Source organism: Lygodium microphyllum, chromosome 16 (assembly GCF_053477565.2).
Source record: "Lygodium microphyllum isolate KBCC chromosome 16, Lygodium_microphyllum_v1.1.10, whole genome shotgun sequence".
Lineage (NCBI taxonomy): Eukaryota > Viridiplantae > Streptophyta > Polypodiopsida > Schizaeales > Lygodiaceae > Lygodium > Lygodium microphyllum.
Window position 1 is genome coordinate 108,542,969 of NC_141150.1, and position 24,814 is coordinate 108,567,782.

A 24,814-nucleotide genomic window follows, 5' to 3' on the forward strand; every position below is an offset into this window, starting at 1 on the left:
TTCTAGGCAACTAGATACTCCTGGAGAGTACGATTACGCAACCGTTTCTCTCTCCAATCTAGTATCTTGTCTGGTCCATGGTCAACAACGGAATCATGTTCCTGCAAAGGTACCATACCATCAATTAGATTATCATCCCGTGAGATATACTTTCTTAATTTGCTAATATGAAACACTGGATGAACAAGGCATCCAGGAGGAAGTTCCAATTGATAAGCTACATCACTTAGCTTCTGAATAATTTTCCACGGTCCACAATATCTTGGAGATAACTTTGCACATTTGCCAATCGATAAACTAGACGAATCATTCTATGGCCTGATAAATTTTTGCCATATAAGAGTCCTCTAACTGTGCTTCCTTTATTTCTTGAAGCAATGAGCTTTCTAAAATTGTAAAGCTCATTTGAAACATTATACGAGATAATGCATCAGCAACAACATTATCCTTACCCTTCTTATATAGAATTTCCACATGAAATTCTTGCATCATTTCAACCCATCGAGCTTGGCGCCCTCGAAGATCTAGTTGACTACAAAAATACTTAAGGATATGGTATTCTGTATAAACTTTAAAATCTGCACGATATAAATAGTGCTGCCAAACTTTAAGGCAATGAACAATAGCATAAAGGTCTTGTTCATGAATTGGCCAATTCTGTTGGCTTGGGGAAAGCTTCTTGCTTTCAAAAGCTATAGGCCTACCTTCTTGGCTAAGGACTGCACCTATCACGATACTACTTGCATCTGTTTCTAAAACAAATGGTTTCTCAAGATCAACTATCTTGAGAATAGGGGCAGTAGAAACTACTTGTTTCATAGCCTCAAAACTTTCTTGTTGCACTGATGTCCACACATAGGGCACCATAGCTTGCAACAAATCTGTCATAGGAGCAGCTATATACGAGTATGCGTATATAAATCTCCTATAGAATCCTAAAAATCCCAAAAAGGAACGAAGAGCTGTTTCATTTTGGGGTGTCGGCTAGCTAAGTATCACAACAACCTTCTTGGGGTCCATCTTGATCCCATCGGCGGATACAATATGACCTAAATACTCTATCTCTGCTAAACATAGAATCGTCTTGTCTGGGTTGGCATAGAGTTTTGCTTCCCGCAAAGTTTCAAAGATTGTCACCAAATGTGACTCATGTTCATGGATACTCTTACTATACACAAGCACATCGTCAATAAAGTCTAACTTGCCCATGTATGGTCTTAGTAAATCATTCATTAACATCATAAAAGTAGCAAGAGCATTTGTTAAACCGAAAGGCATAATCAAATACTCATATTGACCAAATCTTGTTCTAAAAGCAGTTTTAAAAATATCTTCATCTCTTACTCTAATCTAGTGATAACCACTTTTTAAATCAATCTTACTAAAGATAGAAGCACCACCTAGAGCATCCAAGAGATCATCAATACGAGGCATAGGATATCTATGCTTGACAATTATTTTATTTAAAGCCTTGTAGTCTACACACATTCGAAAAGAACCGTCTTTCTTTTTTACAAGTAAAACAAGGGCTACAAGGGCTGTAAAGGGTGAAAAGCTAGGTCTAATTAAGCCTTTGCTTAAGTACTCATCCACCACCTTATGGACTTCATTCTCCTCTTGTAGACTCATCCTGAACGGGGGTCTAGCAACTGAATAAGCTCCTGGGACAAGCTCAATCCTATGCTCCACGTTCCTACGAGGAGGTAAACCAAGAGGTAGTTCAGATTTAAATACATCAAAAAATTGGGCTCTTATTTTACTTGATAAGGTCGAAGGGATACTTGTGGAACTTCCACCTTTATCCGTATCATCCTTTGACACACATTTAGAAATATTTAAAATATAACAAAAGTAAAGAGACTTACAGTCAATCTTGAGCGCCTTGGTCATCGAGAGAATCTTCGCTTCTTGGAGATCTGATTCTCCGCAAATCAATCGTCGGCCCTCGTGCTCAAATTGATAAATATGAGAAGAGAAGTCAATGATAGGTCTCTTCTTTGCGTGCCACTGCTTGCTCAACACTAGGTCGAATCTTGCAAGCCATGTAATTTCAAAATCCAATCTGTCCTCATAGAATTGGATCTGTACAGGAAGGTCAACAACTCACTGATCCCATGTCTCTATACCCATCCCGTCAGCTAGCTCTACCGAATAACTATATTCTAAAGGGGTAGTCTTGAGCTTCAACTTCTTGACGAGATTAGAGCTAATAACATTATGTGAAGAGCCCGTATCAAATAAAATACGCACAAGGCATCCTGCCACTATGCCTTTCATTACAATGAGCTCAGTGTCAGCAAACCGGTACCCCTTTTGTGCCTCAAGCGATAACACTGCATCTGGCACAGTTGGTATTTTCTTTGTTACTGTGATGGCTAGGATCCATTCATGATAACCAAAGTCATGTGGAGGTGACTCATCTAGGTCATCTCTCGCCTTATCCACATCCTGTATTGGATTAAGCACCATTTGAGCACTGACTCTTGCCTTCTTGGAACAAGCCTTAAATTTATGCTGCCCAAGGCATCCATAACAGAGTCCTTCTCTCATTGTTTTCTCCCTTTGTTGTGGAGTGAGCATGGATTTATTGTAGGCTCTCTCAACCATAGTAGATACCTTCCTCTTGGTACTGACACCATCTTGATCATATGCACCTCTCTAGTGTCCTCCACACAAGAAACACTAGATGCAATTACAGGATTAAAGACAGGGCGTGCACCTCTAGTCCAAGGAAATCTCTCGGCCTTCCCATCTTCAAGGACCAATGCAAGCTCCATTGTCTCATTCAAGGTTTTACATCTCTTCTTCGTGACAAGTGGCCTTAAGGTTTCCTTTAAGCCCATGACAAATTTATGCACTTGCAGAAAGTTAGGAATATGTTCAGGGACCTTTAACAGAATCTCTCTATACTTGTCTGCATATTCTTGGACAGAGTAGCTCTTCTGAGCTATGAAGAACCACGCATCTAGAGCCCTTGTCCGCTCATCTGGAGGGACAAATTTATTATAAAACAATGTCTTACATGCAATCCAAGTAGACGGCTCTACATGATCCTGCTCAATTTTCCGCCACCAACGGTGAGCAGCATCCATGAGATTATATGTAGCTTACTATATCTCTAAAGCATCCTCATGAATATGGCATAACTTAAAACACTGCTCCCATTTAGAGAGCCACTGTTCCACCGCATCTACAGTCCTTTGTGCCGCCGTGCCATTGAACTTAGACGTGGCAACAGAGGAACGACTATGGAGGAGTCATGTACAACCTGTGTGTCAGGCATACATGCATCAAGTAAACTCTCATCTAAAGGTCTCTTGCCTTTATCCAAAGCATTTCGAGTTAAAATTTGCATTTGTTCAAGCAAAACCTACATAGTGCCGTCCAAACTAGAAAGACGATTATGCACATCACTAGATGAAGAGGGAAACTCGTCATCATGCATAAGAGATTCTTCCTCTACATCAATGTCATTCAAAGGCATATCTTCAGTGCCTGACATGATTGATTAATTAATGTTTTTTTTTTTTTAAGATTGATAATTCAAACCAACAAAAGCAAGGCAAACGTAAATACAATGTACTTTCAAAAAACTGCTATGTTTCCGCACAAGTACTATCCACAAGAAGCATACATGTCAAAAGCAAGCCTCTTTATACATTTCAAACAAAAGTACAAAGCTGAATAAGTCACCAAATCCTCTTTGAAAGCATGCATAAACATCCAAATGCACAAAATCCACACTCTCAAGCATACATAGACGCACTCAAAGTAGTGAATTTTAAGCCCCAAAAGGTAGAGATAGTGCATATCTGGCACCACGAAAGCAATTTAAAATGTCCTTGCCAGTCAAAACCAAAGGTCAAATATGCTGAAATTTGATACTCATCGATGCAAGAAAACCACAGGAACTGACAGCACTTGAATCAAAGTTTGTTGGAGCCCAAAAAATCCCAAATTTTGCCCGCCTCAAGAGGTCACTTTGGTGCAAAATCTCGAAAGTGCTCCCAAGCTCAATTGGCGATGATAATACTTCAGAAGCTTGTCTTCAAATCATTCTCGAAGCTCGTGAAATCGGTTTGCAATTTGGATGTCGTGCCAAGAAGTTATAGATCTCAAAAAATGTGCTCAGAAAGAGGAGAAAACACCCTCTTTTTTTTTTTAACAAGGGGATGAAAGGCTCACAAGCTTGGTAAAAAGGGGATTCTATCCCACATGCAGATTGTCACAAGGAATTTACCAAGGATAAAAGGTGAAAGGGAGATGGTCATTCTCTCAAGTAAAAGAGAGAGAGCTCTCCAGTGTGATGGAGTGTGCCTTGGCCTTGGTGGTGCTATTAGCCGCCGCTGCCTCACGTGATTGGCTCGTTGGGTTGCCGCCGGGCCTTGTGGTGGGTGCCACTACCTGCAGAGAAAGAGGCTTTTCACGTTGCGTTGTCTTCTGTGGTGTGTTGCACAGATGCCTTCACGCTGCCCACTCCTGTGCGCTCTCGTGACTGCAACACGATCTCACCTATGTGGCCGTAACAAAAAACCCCCAAATCTCTTTTTTTTTTTTTGGAAACCCGCAAGCTCTAATACCAAATGTGAGAGAGAGAAGAAAATTTCTTGTATGTCTTACTCACCCCCCAACCAAATATACCCTCTTCCCACCTTCTAATCGGGTCTCTAGGGCTTGTTTTCATGGTACACCCAACCGGTGTTCCCAAATAGACAAGTCCTGCCCAATTTAGCAAGAAATCTGAGGGTATCCCTCGAGCTTCGGACCTTGGCACTTCTTACCCTTGTCCGGGACACACTAATTAATGGCCGTCTTGGGCTACTTGCCCGGCCGAAGGTTATTATGTCTGACAGTAAGTGCAATAAGACATCCATGCCCTCATCCTCATGAATGTCACTTTCTAGTGTAACCTGTATGTCAGATGAAACTTGGTCTCGAACCAATTCATAAAAAGCCAAACAGGCTATAATAGTCGCAACACATGCGAACAATGGACTGCAGATCTGTAACCATGTGCCCTTCTGCATGCTATAGTCTAACTATATTCTCACGGGCAAGGGAAGAATGCAAAGCCCAAAAGAATTTATGATATTGGCAAGAGGCATCTTGCAAATTGTCATTCAAAGATTTCAATTTAGCTTATTGATAAGATCTCAATTGAAACTGCTGGATAAGATCAACCAATCGCATAACCAACAAGGACAAGAATGTATCATTTGGGGACTGAAGAAGCAATGAATGCACCAAGGCTAATAGTTCTTCTACCGCCAGTTGACATTATTTGCAAAGGGATGCATGACAGATACCGTATTGTCAGGCAACCCTTTGTACATTACCAATAGATTGATCAAAGGAGTGAGCTTCTCCTAATAGGAAATCGATCAAGAATTTTCCCATATAACCATTGAAAACAAGGTACTTTAAATAAGACAAAATAAAGCATGAAACTATGCAAAAGGAACCATCAACTGTGCAAGTATCTCAAACTACACAGGAAAATGGTCCAACAAGGCATAGCATTGCAAGACTTTCATATACAAGATCTCTAGCATGAAGGCATCATCATGCATGGCATAGATACAATCTAGTCTAGACCATGTAGTGATATGCTACACTGAGTGAAAAGTGAATCCCAAATCCAATCGGCAGAGCTAGGACAAACAATCTTGTTTAAGAACATTCAAAGCAAGCTCATGCCAGGCGCGACTCTTGGGAGTATCCATCACCAAATGCTTGGAGGTAGAATCGGATGTATCAGTACACATATCCAAGTCTCCCATCAACAAACCTGCTCTACCAAGCACCAAACAGGCTGCTAGTCTATCCCGCAAACCACGTCTAGACAAGGGATCATTCAGGGCATATAGGCCCAGCAGCCATAGAACCTCCCCTTCGAACATGATTTCAACCACTAGAAAACGCCCATACACATCATTCTTGATCAAGCTTGGCTGAGATCTTTCATGAACGACTATGAGCACACTAGAGTAATGTTGTGCAAAGCCCCTAGAATAAAACAAGCAAAACCCATAGCAATCCACAATCTTCTCTGCATCATCCTGACTCTTATGCTCAACAGCACAAAAAACAACCCATTGATTATCATGCAGAATGCGCCGCATGTCATACTACTTACTGTGCAAGCAAATGCCATGCACGTCCCAAGTGGCAACTTTCATATTTATTCAGATCAGCCAGCACTGCAAATGAGTTCATTTTCTAACTTGTCAATTTTGAGGTAGAGGGATCCTCTCTCTTTTTTGGGGTGGACCTTGGATGACGGCAATCCCATGGTATAATCACCTTACCCCCATGTGTCATAAGGTAAGACTTGCCATCACCCAACAAAAGGGAATTCAACCAGCGGCAAATCCAAGAAAGCACCAAGATTCGCAGCCTATAAAGAAAAGGATAGCCCCTCTTTCATAAAATGCTGAAAAAGAACGCAACACTATCTTTCTATCGGCAGCAACTTCCAAAACATCATCCCAGACCTCGACATGGAAGGTCTCACGGCTGTGTTGGACATAATCTCCCAGTAACATATTAGCAAACTCCAACAAGTGTTCCCAGTCTAAATCTTGTGATTCCTCAATGGTAGACATGACTTGTGCATAGGAGCATGGCTAGTGATCATCTAGCAGAGGTTCCTCATGGTCCTCCATCAAAGCATTAGAAGCATGTTTGCTATGCTTGACTGGCGATTGCACATCAAGACCGGGTTGAACTTCAAAACAGGGGACCACCATCTCGGTACATGGAACCATTTCTTCCCCCTCTTCAGCATCCGATTCGGGCCCCAAAGCCTCCACCACACCTGATTGATGAAAGTGGTGTTCAATTCAGACATGACTACTGTGGCAACAAAGTACACGGGTTATGTTCGCCAAATCGTCTGGCTGATCTCTGGTCTGTGATCTATGATCTGATATGATCTGAGATCTACTCTGTTCTGCTCCGAAATCTGCTGTGCTCTGCTCTGCAATCTGCGCTCTTCTCTACTCCTCTGTTCTGATCTGAAATCTGCTCCTGCAATCTGCAATTTGCGCTCTGCTCTGCTCCTCTGTTCTGATCTGAAATGTGCTCAGAAACTTCACTTATATGTGTGTGTGTGTGTGTGTGTGTGTGTGTGTGTGTGTGTGTGTCATGAGGACATGTCTTTTTGAAACCTCACTTAACATGTGGATTGATTTTTAATCACATTGTTAAGTAAAGGTTGCACATGTGAGGTGTAACTGGGTTAGAGTAAATTTACAGGCCCGGGACCGAAGAAAAGCACGGGATGTCAAAGGCAAAAGTTGCTATAAGTTATGTTGCATAGGTACTTGGTGGTAGAGAGAGAGAGAGAGAGAGAGAGAGAGAGAGAGCTCTTTGGCATAGTTGGTGTACCCGTAATGCCTTCATTTTTGACTCGGCCTCGAGTAATCATAGTCATGTGGCCCGTGTTTGAGGATTACTCTTTTGGCACATTTCTTCCATGATTTCAGCAGATGTGGTCCTGCATGATGTGGCTGCTCCTTGGCTGGTTATTGTTTGCTCTACTCCAATTTTGCAGCCAGCATAATATTTATGTATTATTTTGTAGTACCCTTTTTTGCTTTGACTTATGCTTGGCAGGATTCTCATGGTTGGCCAGAAGGCCTGATGTGAGACTTGTATCCTTTTTGTTTGGATGGCTTGCACTAGAGAAGTGGCGTTTAATGGTACCTAACACCAATCCGATGGTCAAAGATAACGCAAAGACACTTGGGAATTGAAGTTGCCTAGCCAATTTAATTTTTTTCCAGTCATATTTTTTTTTTTTGCACCGAAATAGTTATTAGATTAATCTCCTATAATTAAATACTAAAAATTAATATTTAATTATGGATAATACTAGAAAATAGGATTAGAAGGCTACCACTTGGTAAAACTTGCCCATACAAGTGGGAAAAACGTTTTTAGGGACTAGTGGAGTTTATTCCAGCCATTGTGAGAGAGGAGGAGGCTATTAGAGAGCAAAGAGAGGTTGCTGATGTGATTTGCACCCATCAAGCATCAATTCTACAACATGTGACAGTAGTTTGGAGCCCTCTAGAAGCAGGTGACACCAGCCCAAGGTCCTTCTGGTGCAAATGATAGCATATAAGATGGGGCAGCAATCTATTTAGTGTTCCTAAGCTGTAGGTGACACCTTCCATATCTATTTGACAGGGCGACAGTACTATATGACTAATTTTCTTCAGTTTTTCAAGAAGAAAGTCTGAATTTTCTCTCTCTTTAGCATTCTCTCTCATCTCCCAACCTGTCTACAACCTTGCTCCGAAGATTACAGCATTGATATCACCAAAGGCTAAGAAATTTCAGATTTCTCTACTGCAAACCCTAATCTGTAGCAAAAATTAAGACTTAGCAATAGCTTCGAGAAGCGTGCCAAAAATTGGAAGCTCCAAGACTTGGATTCAACAAGGCTAAAGCTCTTTTCAATCAAATTCAAGTGAAGGGACCAACAAAACAATAAATTTGGGGTATTTTCCATCTCTATCAAAGCGGGTGAAGGCCAATTGACTACCCAAATCAAAGATTGGGAAAATCCCATTGTACATCAACTTTTTCTTCGATTAAGTTAAAGAAATACCGAAAGGGACGCCAGTTTTGGGGCCAACAAGGTGTCCATTGTCCAAGATAGTGAGTTAATTTGCATTTCTTGGTTTTGTAATAAATGTTGCTGCTATAACTAAGTTGTAATCAGGGAATTACCACCCATCCACAGAAGAAAGGTTGGTTTCATGGTTCCATTGCCAAGGTACCATCAAATCCTTCAAATTGGTGGGCCCATGGCACTTGATTGCAGCTTGGGACTATTGCATTAGTGTTGAAAGTGCTCTCAACAGTGAATTACAGCAAGCATGTCTTCACATGGTGATATGGGATCAAGTGGACAAGATACATCACTCCTTGGTCAATCACATGGTGAAGGGGAAAATGCAATAGCCGATGTTGGGCATGGTTCTCAGCATGGACAACAAGCTGAAAATGTGGAACATGACCCAAATGTTGGCACTTCAATGCATAAAAAGATTGATGGCCAGCAAGGGGCTGAAGATTTCGATGATAGCTTCAAGGATCGAATACGTACAACAACACATCTTTTTGCTGAATTGGCAAAGGATCCCCAGTTTTCTCAATTCGTGAATGCCCAAGGAAGGACAACAAAGGCAAAGAGAAGAATACACCTTTTATAGCTCCGAAACAGCCACAAGAACCAAAGAAAATGCCTCAACCTTCTTTGGAAGAGCCCAAAATGCTTGACGAGCGCAAACAGTTGGTACTCATGGGGCAGCAAGTGCAAATGCATGGCCAACTTGGTAATGCCAATCCATGGGAACAGGCAGCAACGTAATTATGCACATGCAAGTATGGGATAGCAAGGATACTTTGGTGGCGGTACCATTTTTCATGCTATGGTTGGACAAGCACCGTATGTGGGAATGTATGGCTCAAATCCTTATGGTATGTAACAACCAATGCATGGCTCACAAAACCCAACGTATCCAGGTAATGCAAGTGAAATGCCTAATCCCATGTATGGCAACATAGACATGATGCCTAGGGCACAAAGCGGGCCATATGGATATGTATCTGTATCCCAACGGACTATTAGAGCACAAGGATTTGGTGCTTGTCATGTAGGAGCATCTGATAGTGCTGGTTATCATGTAAAGACAACAAATGCACCCTTTTTGCAACAACCTATTTATGATAACTTGACTCCCATAGGTTTACCGAAAGACTATGATAAAGGTGGCAAAAGTGTGAACTATGAGCCTTTCAGTGGTGCACAAGATAGGCTGAAAGCACTTGATTTTATTCAGCAATTTGATCCAATCTAGTCTGGAGGCAACTTCACAGAGGCATCTAAGATACGAAAGATAGCCACATTTTTTAAGGGAAATGCATTGCAATGGTGGTCTACACTTCTTATTCAACGGAAGTCACCTACCACTTGGGTCCAATTCAAGCAAATGTTTGCTTCAAATTGGTTGACAAGTATCTTTGAAGTAGACATTATGACAGCTTGGAATCAGTTGAATTCCAAAGATTGCAAGAACTTGGATCAGTATAATAAGAAGTTTTGGGATGCATTGCTGCCAGTTACTTCTTATTGCACAGTACCCCTCCATGAGCAGGTGGAGAAGTATATTTGTGGTTTGCCAAAGGATATTTGGGATTTTTGCATTAAGTCCACTATTTCTAGCATGTTTCAGCTTATAGAAATTGCTACTACAGCCGACACATTGCTACGTGGAAAGGATGCAAGATTCCAAGATAGTGATGCCAAGCCACATGTCATTGAGGCCAAGGCTGAGAAAAAGGGTAAATCTGAAAATAAAGCTGAAAATCAAGACAGCTGATCATCATAGCCATGCTTTGCACTTTGTAAAGGGCGATTATATATTGTTGTATTTTGAAAAGGCACGGCTGAAAAAGATGAAGGGCAAAGAGCTATTGTATCCAAAGCTGTCTATGAGATACTATGGACCATTTCAAGTCTTGGAGAGGATCAAGGATGCATGCTATAGCCTGAAATTGCCTCCACACTAACCCATACACAATGCCTTTCATGTGAGCTTGCTTAGGCCTTTTCATGGTGATGTGCCAAAGGATGTTTCTGCTGAAATTCAGCCTGAGGTTGACCATAGTAGATTTTGGCACACAAAGAGCGGAAGATCAACGGTAAGGTTTCCACAAGGTACTTGGTGAAGTTTCACAATTATTCACCAATGGATACTCAATGGATGGAGAATGACAACTTGGGAGACCATCCTCAGTTGTTGCAGCTTTACCTTGTGCTTTCCAATTAGAGCCGATCAGGTTCAATAGAGCGAGGGTCCAAAGTCTTACATGATGGTTGTAAGGAAGCTAGCACCTCGGCTCCTCAATGATGGACAGCTCTAGATGTAGTGGATCTCGGATGTGTATTCATCGTACATTCAAGGTATTGTAGTTGATAGTATGTTTGCCAGGAGATCAAAATTCAGTGTACTAGTCACTATGTTTGGTATGCACATGGGTATGATTTTCACTGCACCTCTGAAACTGTACATTTGCATTGATTAATGACCATCGGGGACTAATTATTGAATGCTCGTTTTCAATGTATGATCATTAATATTCAATGGTATTCAGCTGGTTTTATGGACAGCAGCATATGTTATGATGCCATTGATGTTTTAGCCATGGTTTATCCTTGGTTTATACTATGCTATGGTTTGGTTTTGCCAAATGAGTTGAGCTCATGAGAAATAGACATGTCACATAAAAATCTAGCAATGTTTTTGAGATTCTTTATGAGTCTTATGTTATGTTATGTTGACTGGTAATTTTCAGCATGTGTTGGGTATATGGAATGATTCTTATGTTATGTTATGTTGACTAGTAATTTTGGGCATGTGTTGGGCATATGGAATGGTTGAGCAACAATGCACAATGTTGTAGAAATTTCAGTCCACTATTTTGCTTTTGATGCATATTGGAGTGCAATCAAGGAGGATTGCAAGGATTTTAAGGGGAAGGGTTGTCATGAGGACATGTCTATTTGAAACCTCACTTAATATGTGGATTAATTTTTAATCACACGGTTAAGTAAACGTTACACATGTGAGGTGTAACTGGGGTTAGAGTAAATTTACGAGCCCGTAACCCAAGGAAATCACAAGATGTCAAAGGCAAAAGTTGCTATAAGTTATGATGCACAAGTACTTGGTGGTATCTAGTGCCAGTTGTTGACCTAGGTCATCATTTGGCCATAAGTGTCAGTTGATGACACTATTCGGATTCGAGCATAGGAAGAACCATCATCAAGAGCTTTTGTTTTCAAGCGGGCTTCAAAAATGTAAGGTTGCCCAAGAATGATAGGGTAACTACAAGAGTCTTGAACAAAGAAGTGAAAATTGTCTTTTATGTCTCCAATAGTTACCTGCACATTAGGGCATGCAGCATATAACTCTCTAGAAGAGTTGTTTGCAGCTCTCATTCACCAACCTAAATCAACATCTATGGGCCATCCGCCGCATTCATAGAGACTCCTTGCCATGACGTTTATCTCAGAACCATGGTCTAAGAGTCAATGCCGCAAAGACACTCGGAAATCGAAGTTACCTAGCCAATTTATTTTTTTCCCAGTCACTTTTTTTTTTTACACCGAAATAGTTATTAGATTAATTTCCTATAATTAAATACTAAAAATTAATATTTAATCATGGATAATACTAGAAAATGGGATTAGAAGGCTACCACTTGATAAAACTTGCCCATGCAAGTGGGAAAAACGTTTTTAGGGACTGGTGGATTTTATTCCAGCCATTGTGAGAGAGGAGGAGGCTATTAGAGAGCAAAGAGAGGTTGCTAATGTGATTTGCATCCATCAGGAATCAATTCTACAACATGTGACAGTAGTTTGGAGCCCTCTAGAAGCAAGTGACGCCATCCCAAGGTCCCTCTGGTACAAATGATAGCATATAAGATGGGGCAGCAATCTATTTAATGGTCCTAAGTTGTAGGTGACACCTTCTATATCTGTTTGACAGGGCAACAGTACTATATGACTGATTTTCTTCAGTTCTTCAAAAAGAAAGTTTGAATTCTCTCTCTCCTTAGCATTCTCTCTCATCTCCCAACCTTTCAACAGTCTTCCTCCGAAGATTACAGCATTGATATCACCAAAGGCTAAGAAATTTCAAATTTCTCTACTATAAACCCTAATCTGAAGCAAAAATTAGGGCTTAGCAATAGCTTCGGGAAGCGTGCCAAAAATTGAAAGCTCCAAGACTTGGATTCAACAAGACTGAAGCTGTTTTCAATCAAATTCAAGTGAAGGGACCAACAAATCAATAAATTTGGGGCATTTTCCATCTCCATCAAAGCGGATGAAGGCCAATTGACTACCCAAATCAAGGAGCAAATCAGACTGAAGACTTGCTCATCATTTTAAACGGCAAGGGAGATTAAAATATCAAAAGAGATTGGAAAAATCCCATTGTATATCAACTTTTTCTTCGATTAAGTTAAAGAAATACTGAAAGGAGCCCCAGTTTTGGGACCAACAAGGTGTCCATTGTCCAAGATAGTGAGTTAACTTGCATTTCTTGGTTTTGTAATAAATGTTGTTGCTATAACTAAGTTGTAATCAAGGAATTACCACCTATCTATGGAAGGAAGGTTGGTCTCTCTCTCTCTCTCTTTTTTTTCGTAAAAGGTAATTGTATTAATTACGAAAAAAATACAAGATTACTTGATTACAAGATACATGACGACAATCCAAGCCATCATGTGAAGAGGTTCTAAGTACTACAAGTTACAAGGTCATGGCAAAGACGCGGCGGAAATTGCCATATACCAGGGACGTAAGTCCTCCCTAGAGAGCAAATCAGAATGCTGGAGAAGATCTAACTGCCAATACAAGAGGCTCTTAAGCCTCGCAATATGCCGCTGAACATTGTAGGCGGAGTCAAAAAGAAAAGCATTCCGAATGGTCCAGTTATGCCAACAACCCCAATATCGAAGAAAGTGATACATGAGCTTCATATGTGGCTGTGCCGGAGTGGGGTATTTGGGCTGCCCAAAAACCCAATCAAAGGGGCGCAGGGTGAAACCAACCACCCCTTGCCAGACAGCCGATAAAAATAACCAGACTTTCTTAGCAATGGGGCAAGAAATAAATCGGTGGCGGGCGGATTCCACAGTAGTGGTGCAAAAGAAACAGTTGCCATTAGAGATTCGTCGCTTGGAAAGAGCTGAAGCAAGCGGAAGACCACCAATCATCACTCTCCAAAGAAAGACTTTATATTTGAAGGGTGTCTTGTTCAACCAGCCCTCCATCACAGTTGCCCTCCACCATGACCGGGATTTACGCAATCCCCATAAAGCATTCACTTTAGTAACTAGCCATTGATGATCTTTAATCAGAAGATGATACACTTGGTTAGCAGAAGCTTTGCTTAAATTCAGCCGGCCTTGTAGGTCCCAATCCTGCCAAGGATGATCCGAAGCAAGGGCAGGAAAGGGTTGTCTGCTCTGGAGCACCCTCAAAAGCTGTTCCCATAAAGGCCTATATCCACGAGGGATCCTGAAAAGCCTCCTAGCTGTACGAAACGATATAAGCACATTGCGACTGGCAAGGGTGGCATCCGCAACTGAAGACAAGCCCAAACGTGCCATCCGGTTGAATTGTGGTCTAAGCTCATGTTTACCTTCCCATGAAAGTAAACGCGAGACTGCAGCAATTCCAATTGAAAAGAGTTAGTAGCTAAGCGATCCTCCGCTGGATGCCACTGAGCCTTCTGGAGGACCAGTTTCCAGGAACATACCAAATGAGTAAGCAGCGATGAAGAAGAACTGGAGAACCGCGAATCAGCATTAAGAACATGCCACCAAGAACTCTGGATTTGGGTATTGCCATGCAGAAGCCCATGGTCCTCAAGGAAATAACGGGCTATATCGACCCATGGATGATGATCCGAGCACATGGCGCGGAAAAGAGACCAACGGAGTGCCTGCATGTGAGTTTGGGCATCTAAAATGGCTCCGCCACCCATGCGTTTGGGGGTGCACGCATGCGACCAAGAGATCCAGGAAATACCTGCATGCAATGAGTCCTTCTTCCATAGCATGAAACGAATAGACTGAGTAAGAGCATTCAGAGTCGTAGTAGTCCAGGGCAACAACGGCAAGAAATATGTGAGCATTGGCAACATAATTGTCTGAGCTACTTTGAGGCGAACATGGAAGGGCCAGGCCTGAGACTTTCAGTACATAAACTTAGCCACCATTTTCTGAGAAATCCACTGCAGAAGCTGCTTTGGGGGAACATCAACACCCAAAGGGTACCCAAGATGCCTGACAATGGAGCCACGAGGAACAACCAAACCCTGCCAGTCCAAGGACTGCAAATCCAACTCCGTGCAGCTTAGAATGGCTGATTTGAGCGCATTGATACGAAGGCCGGACGCCTGACCAAAGAGACCCCAAACATCCAATGCTTTTCGAATGTTATCCTTGTCCGCACGCAAAATCATAAAGCTATCATCCGCCAGGGATTGGCTAATGAAGTGCTGTCCTGTAGGAAGTGACAGTCCGGTCAACTGAAAAGAGGCTGCCATATGAGATAGCATCGAAAGAACTGGATGTGTCGCAAGGGCAAAGAATAGAGGGCTCAAAGGGCACCCCTGTCTGACAGAGCGGGCAAGGATAAATGGCTCAGTAACACCTCCGTTCAGCATGACTCGCAAAGACGCCGCAGCGCTAATGGTGTAGATTAGACGAGACATACGAGCACCAAAGCCCATAGCAGACATAAGTTCAGCAACGAAAGACCAATCCAGATAGTCAAAAGCCTTTTCCAGGTCCAGTTCTCTCTCTTTCTCTCTCTCTCTCTCTCTCTCTCTCTCTCTCTCTCTCTCTCTCTCTCTCTCTCTCTCTCTCTCTCTCTCTCTCTCTCTCTCTCTCTCTCTCTCTCTCTCTATGATAATTGATCGAGTTGGATAGCTTAAAATTTTGTCATTCCCATGTTCTTCCCAATGCTTGCAAAGCTGAGATGGCTACATCTTCAACTTTCAAAACAGATTTCATGTCCTCATCACCTTTATCAATGTAGAAGACTTAGTAATCAAGCAAAGAAAGTCCTAGACTACTGCATTTTCATAGTCAAAGGGAGACTACCTCGAGAGTGCAACAAATTCAAGGTGAGAGGAGGATATCTAGCAATTTGGACATGGATTTCCAAGCCGTGATGGACCACAAAGTGATGATGGAGCCAAACTTTAGCATCTAGAAGGTGCCAACTTTAGCATCTAGAAGGTGATGATGGAAACCATTCTGGAGTCATACGATCTCGTAGAGTGGGTGATCAAACAATCAACTATTCAAGGATCAAGGATCTAAAACTCTTTCTACTTTCACAAAAACTAATTTGGGAGAAGGCCCAAGTGATTGGGACAAGTTGAATGCTCACATCTGCTCTTTCATCTCTCTTTCTTGCACATGGACAGACAGCCATTGCACATGTGAGGCATATCACAAGTGTGCAGCAAATATACAACCGGATGATGTGAAGAAATGATAGGGTTTGCATTGAGAAAACACAAAATATACAAACACAACTAAAACATGATAACTCAAACTAAAATGCAAAGTCACACAGAAGAGAAGAAGGAACTCTGATTAAATTGAATGAATGCTGAAAGTAAATGAATGTCTAGACAAAATGCTCAAAGGCAGAGCTGCCAATGAATCTCATGGGAGCAAGCTAAGGGAGGTGTTGGAGTGTCAAGTCCACTAAAGATAGATCCCAAGAGCTGCAATCACTAGTTGGAGCTGAGAAAAGTGGTCAGCCAGCAAAAATGCAGCCTGCAAGTGAGGGTCGGCACAGTGTGTCCAACAGCAGGTGGCTGATCACACCTGAAAATGCACCTGTCCACATGGCTTGGAATCAGACCCGCAGCTGGGAACAGGCTGCCAGGTGCTGCAACAATCAAGGCAGCTGGCCAACAAGCTGTGGACAGTGACCAGTGGACTGACAAAGGCTGAAATCAGCTAAACGCGGGCAGGTAACAGCTAGGAATGATGATGCCACAGGCTGAGGAGAAGTGGCAGCAGCAAGCGATGGAGCAAGCAGTCATGAGGTGGTGTAAACTAGAAGTGCAGGCTAGGTTGAATGACTAACTGAGTACACCATCTATTTATAGTGAGGAACCAACCAAACTATGGGAGTTTGCTTATGGGACACAAACTCTCTTTTGAATTAAATTTTGAGTTGCAGGCTCTTTAAATGAGCTAATTAAGATTTAAGGTGTAATGCACCATTTTTAGCTTAACACCCCCTCTCAAGCCCACAACTATGTTAAGCTATAAAAAGGAGCATTTCATAGTAAACTTATTCAGCTCATTTAAACAGTCCCAAAACTCAAACTTCAAAGCAACAAAGAGTTTATGTGTCTCATAAGCAAACTCCAACTGTTTTAGCACATGGTTGTCCAGCTCTTTTCCGACTAGTGCACCTCCTTCTAGCCCCTAGCACCCACTTTCCAGCTGCTGCCTAGACTGAACCAAAGGTTGGTAATTATGTAAACAAAGGGACCCAACCAAAGATCAGTGTTAGGTAGCATCCATCAACTCCGCAAGCATAAGCTTGTTGTTAGATCCATGGGAGTAGAACCAAGAATGAACTCGGTCATGCAGTAGAAAGGATCTCAAGACAATACTTCTACTAGGAGAGAGAGAACTCATGCTCACCCTACAAATCTCCATGTCATTTAAGTGGTAAAGCTGAACTAAATCAATCATCTCAAAAGTGGTACGCAATTATAAGCCACCTTGGCAACATGGGAACATTTCATAATCAAAGCATCCATATAAGGAATAATGATGCAATGAAGAGAGTTGACTAACAAGAAATCGGTTCACAATGATATCCATCCTCTTCTTATCGTGCACCTATCGATCCTCCCTCAGCTACTCATACAATGACCATGCCTAAGCCTAGTTAGCCCAACCATGCATATGGATCTACTGTACATACATCAAACAATGCATGAAGTGCCATGGTGGGCACTTCAGAATAGGAAACAACTCTATGAATAACATGGTTTAGTTGCATTATTGTATTGATGTAGCCATCCTTTCACAAACGACAATCAGATCATTTTGCAAATCCCTAAGTGTTCTCCAATGTTTGTGAATGATTTGAGCTCAAACATACACCCACTTTCAACTCTTGTTGATGCAATCTTTACGTGATACCTAGTGATGTAGATATCTCCTACATAGATGTGTCTATCATCGTTTTCTATTTTTTGAATAGGCTTTATTATAAAGGCTATTCTCCTTGTAAATTTTATGTATTAATGCCATAATGAACACTAATTTCAACAAATGTGTGTGTGTGTGTGTGTGTGTGTGTGTGTGTGTGTGTGTTCGTGCACGCGTGCGTTCAAGTAAATGAACCTGTCCTGATGAAGTGCCACATTGCGAGTAAATGAACATGTCCTAATGAAGCACCACATCAGAACTGATCCTCCAATGATAAACTTGCAGTGCTCCAGTACTAGATCAAAGTCCTAACTCTTGCCTAACTTGAGGAAGAAAAGCCTCTCTGTTGTGGATGGCCTTCTCTTGATTAAAGTCAACCAGGAAAAAGCATCTATGTGCAGCATATGTAGTGTTTGTAGAGAGCCCAATCCTGGGCTTGGACTTGGATATGAAGAAAGGATCCACCTTATTTGAATGCTTTTCATGTCATTATCATTAGTGCACACCTGCAAGCTCATCTTCCATTAGCAAATTGGTCTTTGCAATCGTGTGTGCATGAAGGGCAGCAATACCCGGGCTCAGTAAGGGACCCTAATATTGAATCATCCATCTCTTAGCTGTAAGATGTGTTCGTTTTAATTCTGTAATGTTACTTTCTTGCCTTTAGGGAAGAAAGTTACTTTGAAAAACTTATAATTTTACTTTCTTGTCTGTACTTTTTCTTTTAAGTCTGTAATTTCGAAAAATATATAAGGTTACTTTCTTGCCTTAAAAAAGAATGTGAGCGAGCAGGCGGCGATGGGACACTCTGAACAGGGAAAACAAGGCTCTGAAAATAGAGCAATGAGGCGTGCCATGATGAAGCTAGTACAGACCAATGTATCATCAGGAAGGTAATCCAGTTCAACCCATGCTAATATCTACAGTGACTTGGGCATAAGCAAGCTAGAAGAAGCTGATCAGTTGTCATAGGAACAGCCACGTATGCGCACATTCAAGTGACACATTATCCTGATATCAAAAGCTTATCACGCCGCAGAATATGCCTACCATGATTATTAGGGTTCACTTCTGTCAGGGTTGCAGTATCTCAAACCCATGAGATCTGGCATGTACGTTGTATTCATCCGAAGGGAAGTGAGACGGACGCATCCTCATATAAGTACCAGCATCCGGCACGTACGTCGGATTCACCAAGGAGAAGAGAAGCGCATGCACCCGCTCCACAGATGGTCGCTCTGCATATGGCGAGAGGGACACACGGTCGCGCTATTGTGAGAGAGAGCGAGAGAGAGAGAGAGCGAGATGGATGCAGGAAAGGTGATGTAAGAGAGGATTTGCATGGAATGACATATTATTTATTCATCGGATCGTCATGTATGTTGATCGTTGTATGGGTGCCTTGTGGATTTTACATCTAAACGTTGAGAGGAAAATATGAGAGAGAGAGAGATGCAAGCAAGGTGATATAAGAGAGCGTTTGCATGAGGTCTCAATGGAGAAGTGGGAATTCTTGAGGGAATATAGTCGAAAGGTGATAATGTGCTTAGGATTTGTAGTATCTATATTTTATATGTGACAACAAATTTGAGTGTTTCAATGTATAATACAAAATATATAGTGCAGTGTGGTCATGCGGGCAGCGTTTTTGCGTGGAGCAAATTGACAAAACGTGCTCCACAATGGACTGTGATATCATGGCAAGGTTCGAGCAAGAGAGCCGACGACGAGCAGTGAATCCAAACATGGTTACAGATGAGATGGAGTAATTTTTAATAATATAACACATTGACTTGATTTTACAATGTAAAGTGTTGCATTAATGCAAGATCAATTTGAAAGTTTATTACCATACATATAACATTGCTTGCTCACACATTATTGTGATTCTCTTCTCTCACTTATAGGACATATATCACTATAGAAGAACACAACACTAATGCTCCCTCTAATCATGCATATAAATAGTATTTCAAGCAACTCTCACATACTACCCACCTGAAGATGTGGGGCTACTCCTTAGTCTCCCAAACCAAGGGTTCACTATAGATATAGTATCATATGATGTTTCTAGTCCACTAAGACTCCACGATTCTTGTTTTTCTTTCTACACATAGTTGTCCTGATCATTATCATCATCTAATACATCACTAGCAGGTGAATACCAGTTGCCCATCTCATCAAAGATAACATTCGTGACAATTTGTATGAGTAATTCAAATGCATGTTCTCCCCAACCTTGTTTCCACACACACACATATCCCCTAATAAACTCATGGCCTCCTTGATCTCTTCTATATCCACACCACATATAACAACCCCTAATACATTATGTCACTATGGAATACATACCATACATAGAAACTCCCACCACATGATATTGCTACTTTTGAAGATTACTTGTTTAGAACTTTAACCTTTACCATAAAATTTGCTTTCCAACACTACAAGCATACATGGGTATAGCAACAGGCCTTTGCAATGCAAATTAGTGGCGTCGCTATTTGTGTCACTATTTGTATCGCAAATAGCGACAGTACTCTAAGAAAAAAAAGCGAGCGGAACCCAAGCACGGCATTTTTCCGCAAAGGATTTGAGAGAACGAAAGAGATCGTGGCTTTGGGAGGGAGAGGGAGAGGGAGAGAGAAAGAGAGAGAAGGAGGGCTTCTCATTGCCACTGCCATCGCCACCATTTGTGAAGAAGAGAAGGAAGTGCACGAAGGAAGAAGAGGGGCCGTCGTGAAGAGGAGACTCTTGGTTAGCCAAGAGAATTCCATTAAAAATCTGAAATGCTAGATTAGGTCAAGTTAGAAATAATCGAATGTCAACTATTCTAGTGTGTCTTCCTAGATCCAAATCAATATTATTTTAGGGGGCCTGAGTTGAGGCTATACCTTATTAATAAAGTGGTTGATGCATATTAATCCCCCTCATTTCTCACTCTCTTTAAACCAATGCAATATTCTACTTAAGTTTGAGAGATGATAGAAAAGTAGTTATCTTAAGCTAATATTAGATAACCATGGTAGAATACTATAGTCATGATTAAGGCTTGCTTTAAGTTGATCCTTGTGGAATTGAGGTGGAACTTTCCCTACGAGGTAGACTTAAGTAGTTTCAGGTAATGCAATTTGATTATTACAAGGGAGTTTTGAGTAAAAGTTACATTGATTACCCCTTGATAAATTTATGCCATTAGGATTCGATGGATAAATGTGTTACAAATATAGATATGCACCTAGATATGACTATAGTCTCTAGATTTGCAAGGCCATGCACTCTCTAGAATTTGGATGAAAAAGGATCAATTTGTGCACACCTTAGATTGACTTCAAGATCTTTCTACATTAGGAAAGGTGTTGGATATAGAATGGCATGTATTGCTTTATCAATGTCGATCATCTCCCCTATATTAGAACCAACCTTAAGTAGATATGGTGGATGGAAAATCTAAAATTTGTTTAATGATTATTTTGAAGTAATCTATCGCTAACCATACTATTAATGTATCTAATTTCCATGGGTAAATTAATCTTTATAAAAGGATTCTTATCATGATGTAATATCTCTTAGCTATTGGAAAAACGTAAATAAAAGATGACTCTTTGCCTTCTACTTGTGTAAGCTCAATAGCTCCTAAGAATTTATATTAAAATGTAAGAAGATTTATATGGAATCTTTATAATGTATATTAAACTAGTTCGTTATGTGTTGTAAACCAAGACGTTTCAGTTGACGTTAATTCTATTGAGTTACAAGAGAAGAAATTCGTTCTCAAATAAATTAAAAAAGAAAATGAGAATGAGAACAAAAACCAGTTGTTTGTCGTAATGTAAATAAAATGGAAAACGATGATGGTCGTGATGTTCAAGATCCGGAGGCGTATCATAATCAGCGTGTCCCGTGTCCTTGCTCTCAATGCAAGCTGACAATTAGATGAAAGAGTCACTTTTCTATAGAACACGTACAACACTTCAACGAGTTCCAATCGAAGATCATTGATCAGGAAATCTCAGACTTTGAGCAAACAGTAAGAAAAGTGTGTATCAATCATGCCTTACATTCACAAACTAATTGAATATCATATACAAAAACATAAGACATGGCCGTAAAATTTATACAAGGAGATGATGTCTCATCCCAAGGAGGATGCATCTCCTTGTACCTGCTTTAGGTTGAGAAGGATTATACTCTTGAGAGGCATGGGAGGATGGGAAATATAAGCGGTGCCCATGGAGGAGGCAACAAAATTACTAACAACTACATTATGTCACTATTGCATGTATACCATACATAACAACTCCCATCATATGATATTTCTTACACTCTGGAAGATTAGCTATTTAGAACTTCGACCTTTACCATACGTATCATTTTTCAATCCCAGTAAACTAGCATGATTTTGGATCCTTTATGGCTTTATGTAGTGACTTTGTGATGAGATTCTCTCTCTCTCTCTCTCTCTCTCTCTCTCTCTCTCTCTCTCTCTCTCTCTCTCTAGTATAATCTAGATACACTTGCCATGTGGCTCAACTACACTAATTTAAAGCTTAGTCATGTCCTCAAGATGGGCATCGATCAGATAGACATTAAAAGGACATGGATTTTCCATACACTCCTTGGTGCAAATATAACCTTTGGTAATGACCATCTTTTCCAACTTTCTAAGGAATATCACTCATCGTCACACATGGATATATGGATGTTAACATGTTATTTGGGATGTAATGTGCCATAGGCCAAATATTGATCTCCTTATATTAGCTTTGAGATGAGAAGAAAACACGACTAAGGCATGGGAGGATATGACATATCAATGGTGCCAATAAGAGATGGAGGCAATAGAGTACTGTACATACAAAATATATTGCCTCCTTTGAGATAGAAGGGTACTATCATTGTATTCCCACAAGGAATTCACTCCCCTTTGTTGGATCATTGTCTTCCCCAACCAATGATTATGATATAATTATTTTTCCTTAGGCTAGCAAAAAATTCTTTATACCATTACCTTTAGGAGCTCCAAGACAAATATAAGAAATCATTGAGCTAACCTCAACTGAAAATATTGGATACATAGGGAAAGGGAATAATAGAGACTTTGTAGATATCTTTTTCAATGCCCCACTACCATCGATACAGGGATCTAGTAAACAATAGCATTTTGCAAGCCACATTTTCCAAAATCTAGGATAGTTGGATAAATATCCTTTGACATTAGAAATTGACCAAATAAGTGTTGGAATTTTTTATGAAAATTTGCACATGAAATACTCGTAGAAGGGATTCAGATAATTAGGAATCTGCCAAAATATGAGACTCTAGTAGTATTTAGCCCTTTTGACACTCCAAGGAGACTGGCCCTAATATTTGGTATGGATGGTTTAATGTGTGTTCCTTGGGTTAGAAGACACAAAAATAGTCTCCCTCTAGATCTTGAGGTTAGTGACTTTGATAGTATAGAAAAGACCGAGATAGGGCCTTATGGTTTCCCAATGAAAGGATTCGATTTAGATGCACAATGGATGGGAGATGGCACAAGATATGGAGAATCAATCCATCTTCTTTTTCTTCATCTTTATTCTTCTCTTCTCATAATTCACATTGTGAGTAACTCCTAAAGTGGATAGGTACATTGACTTTAGGACACTTTACATATAACCCCTTTTCCTTTTTCATACAACCATAAGATATGACTTAGTCTATGTTAAATTTCTCAACACTCCCCCTCAAGCTTAGAATGAGCTTGTAGTTATAATATCCCAAGTCCACTTCCAAAGTACTGAAACTTATATTTACCTAATGCTTTGGTAAAGATATATGTGACTTGGTCATTGGTTTTGACATGTGCCAAGTCTATCTCCCCATCTATGACTTTCTCTCTTATGAAATGATAGTGCACTTCAATATGCCTTGTTTTTCCATGATAGATTGGGTTCTTTGCAAGCATAATCCTATTGATGTTATGAGAATACATGATAACTCCACCATCTATCTCAATCTCCATATCACATAGAAGTAGTCTCAGACATGTCTACTCACATGCTACCAATGCTATCACTCTATACTCTGCTTCCATACTTGACAAAGCAATTGTGGGTTGATTCTTGCTACTCCAACTCACCATGGTTGAACCAATATGAAAAAGCATAGCCATTGGTGGATCTCCTATCAATAATACTTCCTACCCGCCTTTGCACCAACTAAATTCCATGTAGAGTATCAATCACTTCAATGCCCAAAAAGTACCTCAACTGTGTATGATCTTTGATATCAAACTCCTTGTGCAAACTATGATTTACCTAAGAAAATTCTCTTTCAAGAGTACCTCTTATCATAAGGTCATCAACATAGATGACAACAACCACCATTCGATTCCCCATGTGTCTGATATAGAGTGAATAATTAGTCATGCTTTGCTAAAATCCCATGTTGTATAGAAACATGCTAGTCCTCTCACCCCAAGATCTAGGTGCTTGGTTTAACCTATATAATGTCTTCCTTAGCTTGCATGCATATTGTAGATGCTTAGGGTGCACGTACCCTTCAAGCTATTCCATATATACTTCCTCTTCCAAAGTTCCATTCAAGAAAGCATTATTTGCATCCATTTAATATAAAATCTAGCCATAAATTGGAGCCAAGGCAATCATTGATCTAATTGTAGTCATCTTTGCATTAGACCAAATGTATCCTCATAATCCAATCCATATGCATGTGCATAACCCTTTGCAATCAATCTTGCTTTGTATCTTTCTAAAGAACCAAATAACTTGCACTTGACCTTATAAACCCACTTGCAGCCAATTGCTTTCTTGCCATAAGGCAACTTTATTAGATCATGAGTCTTCTTCTTGGTCAAGGCATTCATTTCATCATCCATTGCATTCTTCCAATATTTAGTTTCAACAACTTCTTCAAAGCAAATACGCTCTACATGCTACACATAAGATACCATGTATGCATAATGCAACTTCATAAAGCCATTGTATGTCAACTTGTCAACGGGATGTCTTACTCTTTTTTA

At 40.6% G+C, this 24,814-nt stretch overlaps 1 protein-coding gene across 2 annotated transcripts in view; it reads right to left on the bottom strand.

The window, feature by feature from the left end:
- The window catches only part of LOC148023220 (uncharacterized), a 255,169-nt gene extending 235,989 nt beyond the window's left edge, over window positions 1-19,180 (bottom strand). The window contains exon 1 of one of the 2 annotated variants that reach the window (XM_087696235.1): window positions 18,838-19,180. In XM_087696235.1, coding sequence (XP_087552361.1) covers window positions 18,838-18,840 — 3 coding nt within the window. In that variant the 5' untranslated portion in view covers window positions 18,841-19,180. Of the gene's footprint in view, window positions 1-17,982; window positions 18,131-18,837 lie in introns of those variants that run through there. The other variant, XM_087696234.1, reaches the window with a different exon arrangement.
- Window positions 19,181-24,814: the final 5,634 nt, after the last annotated feature.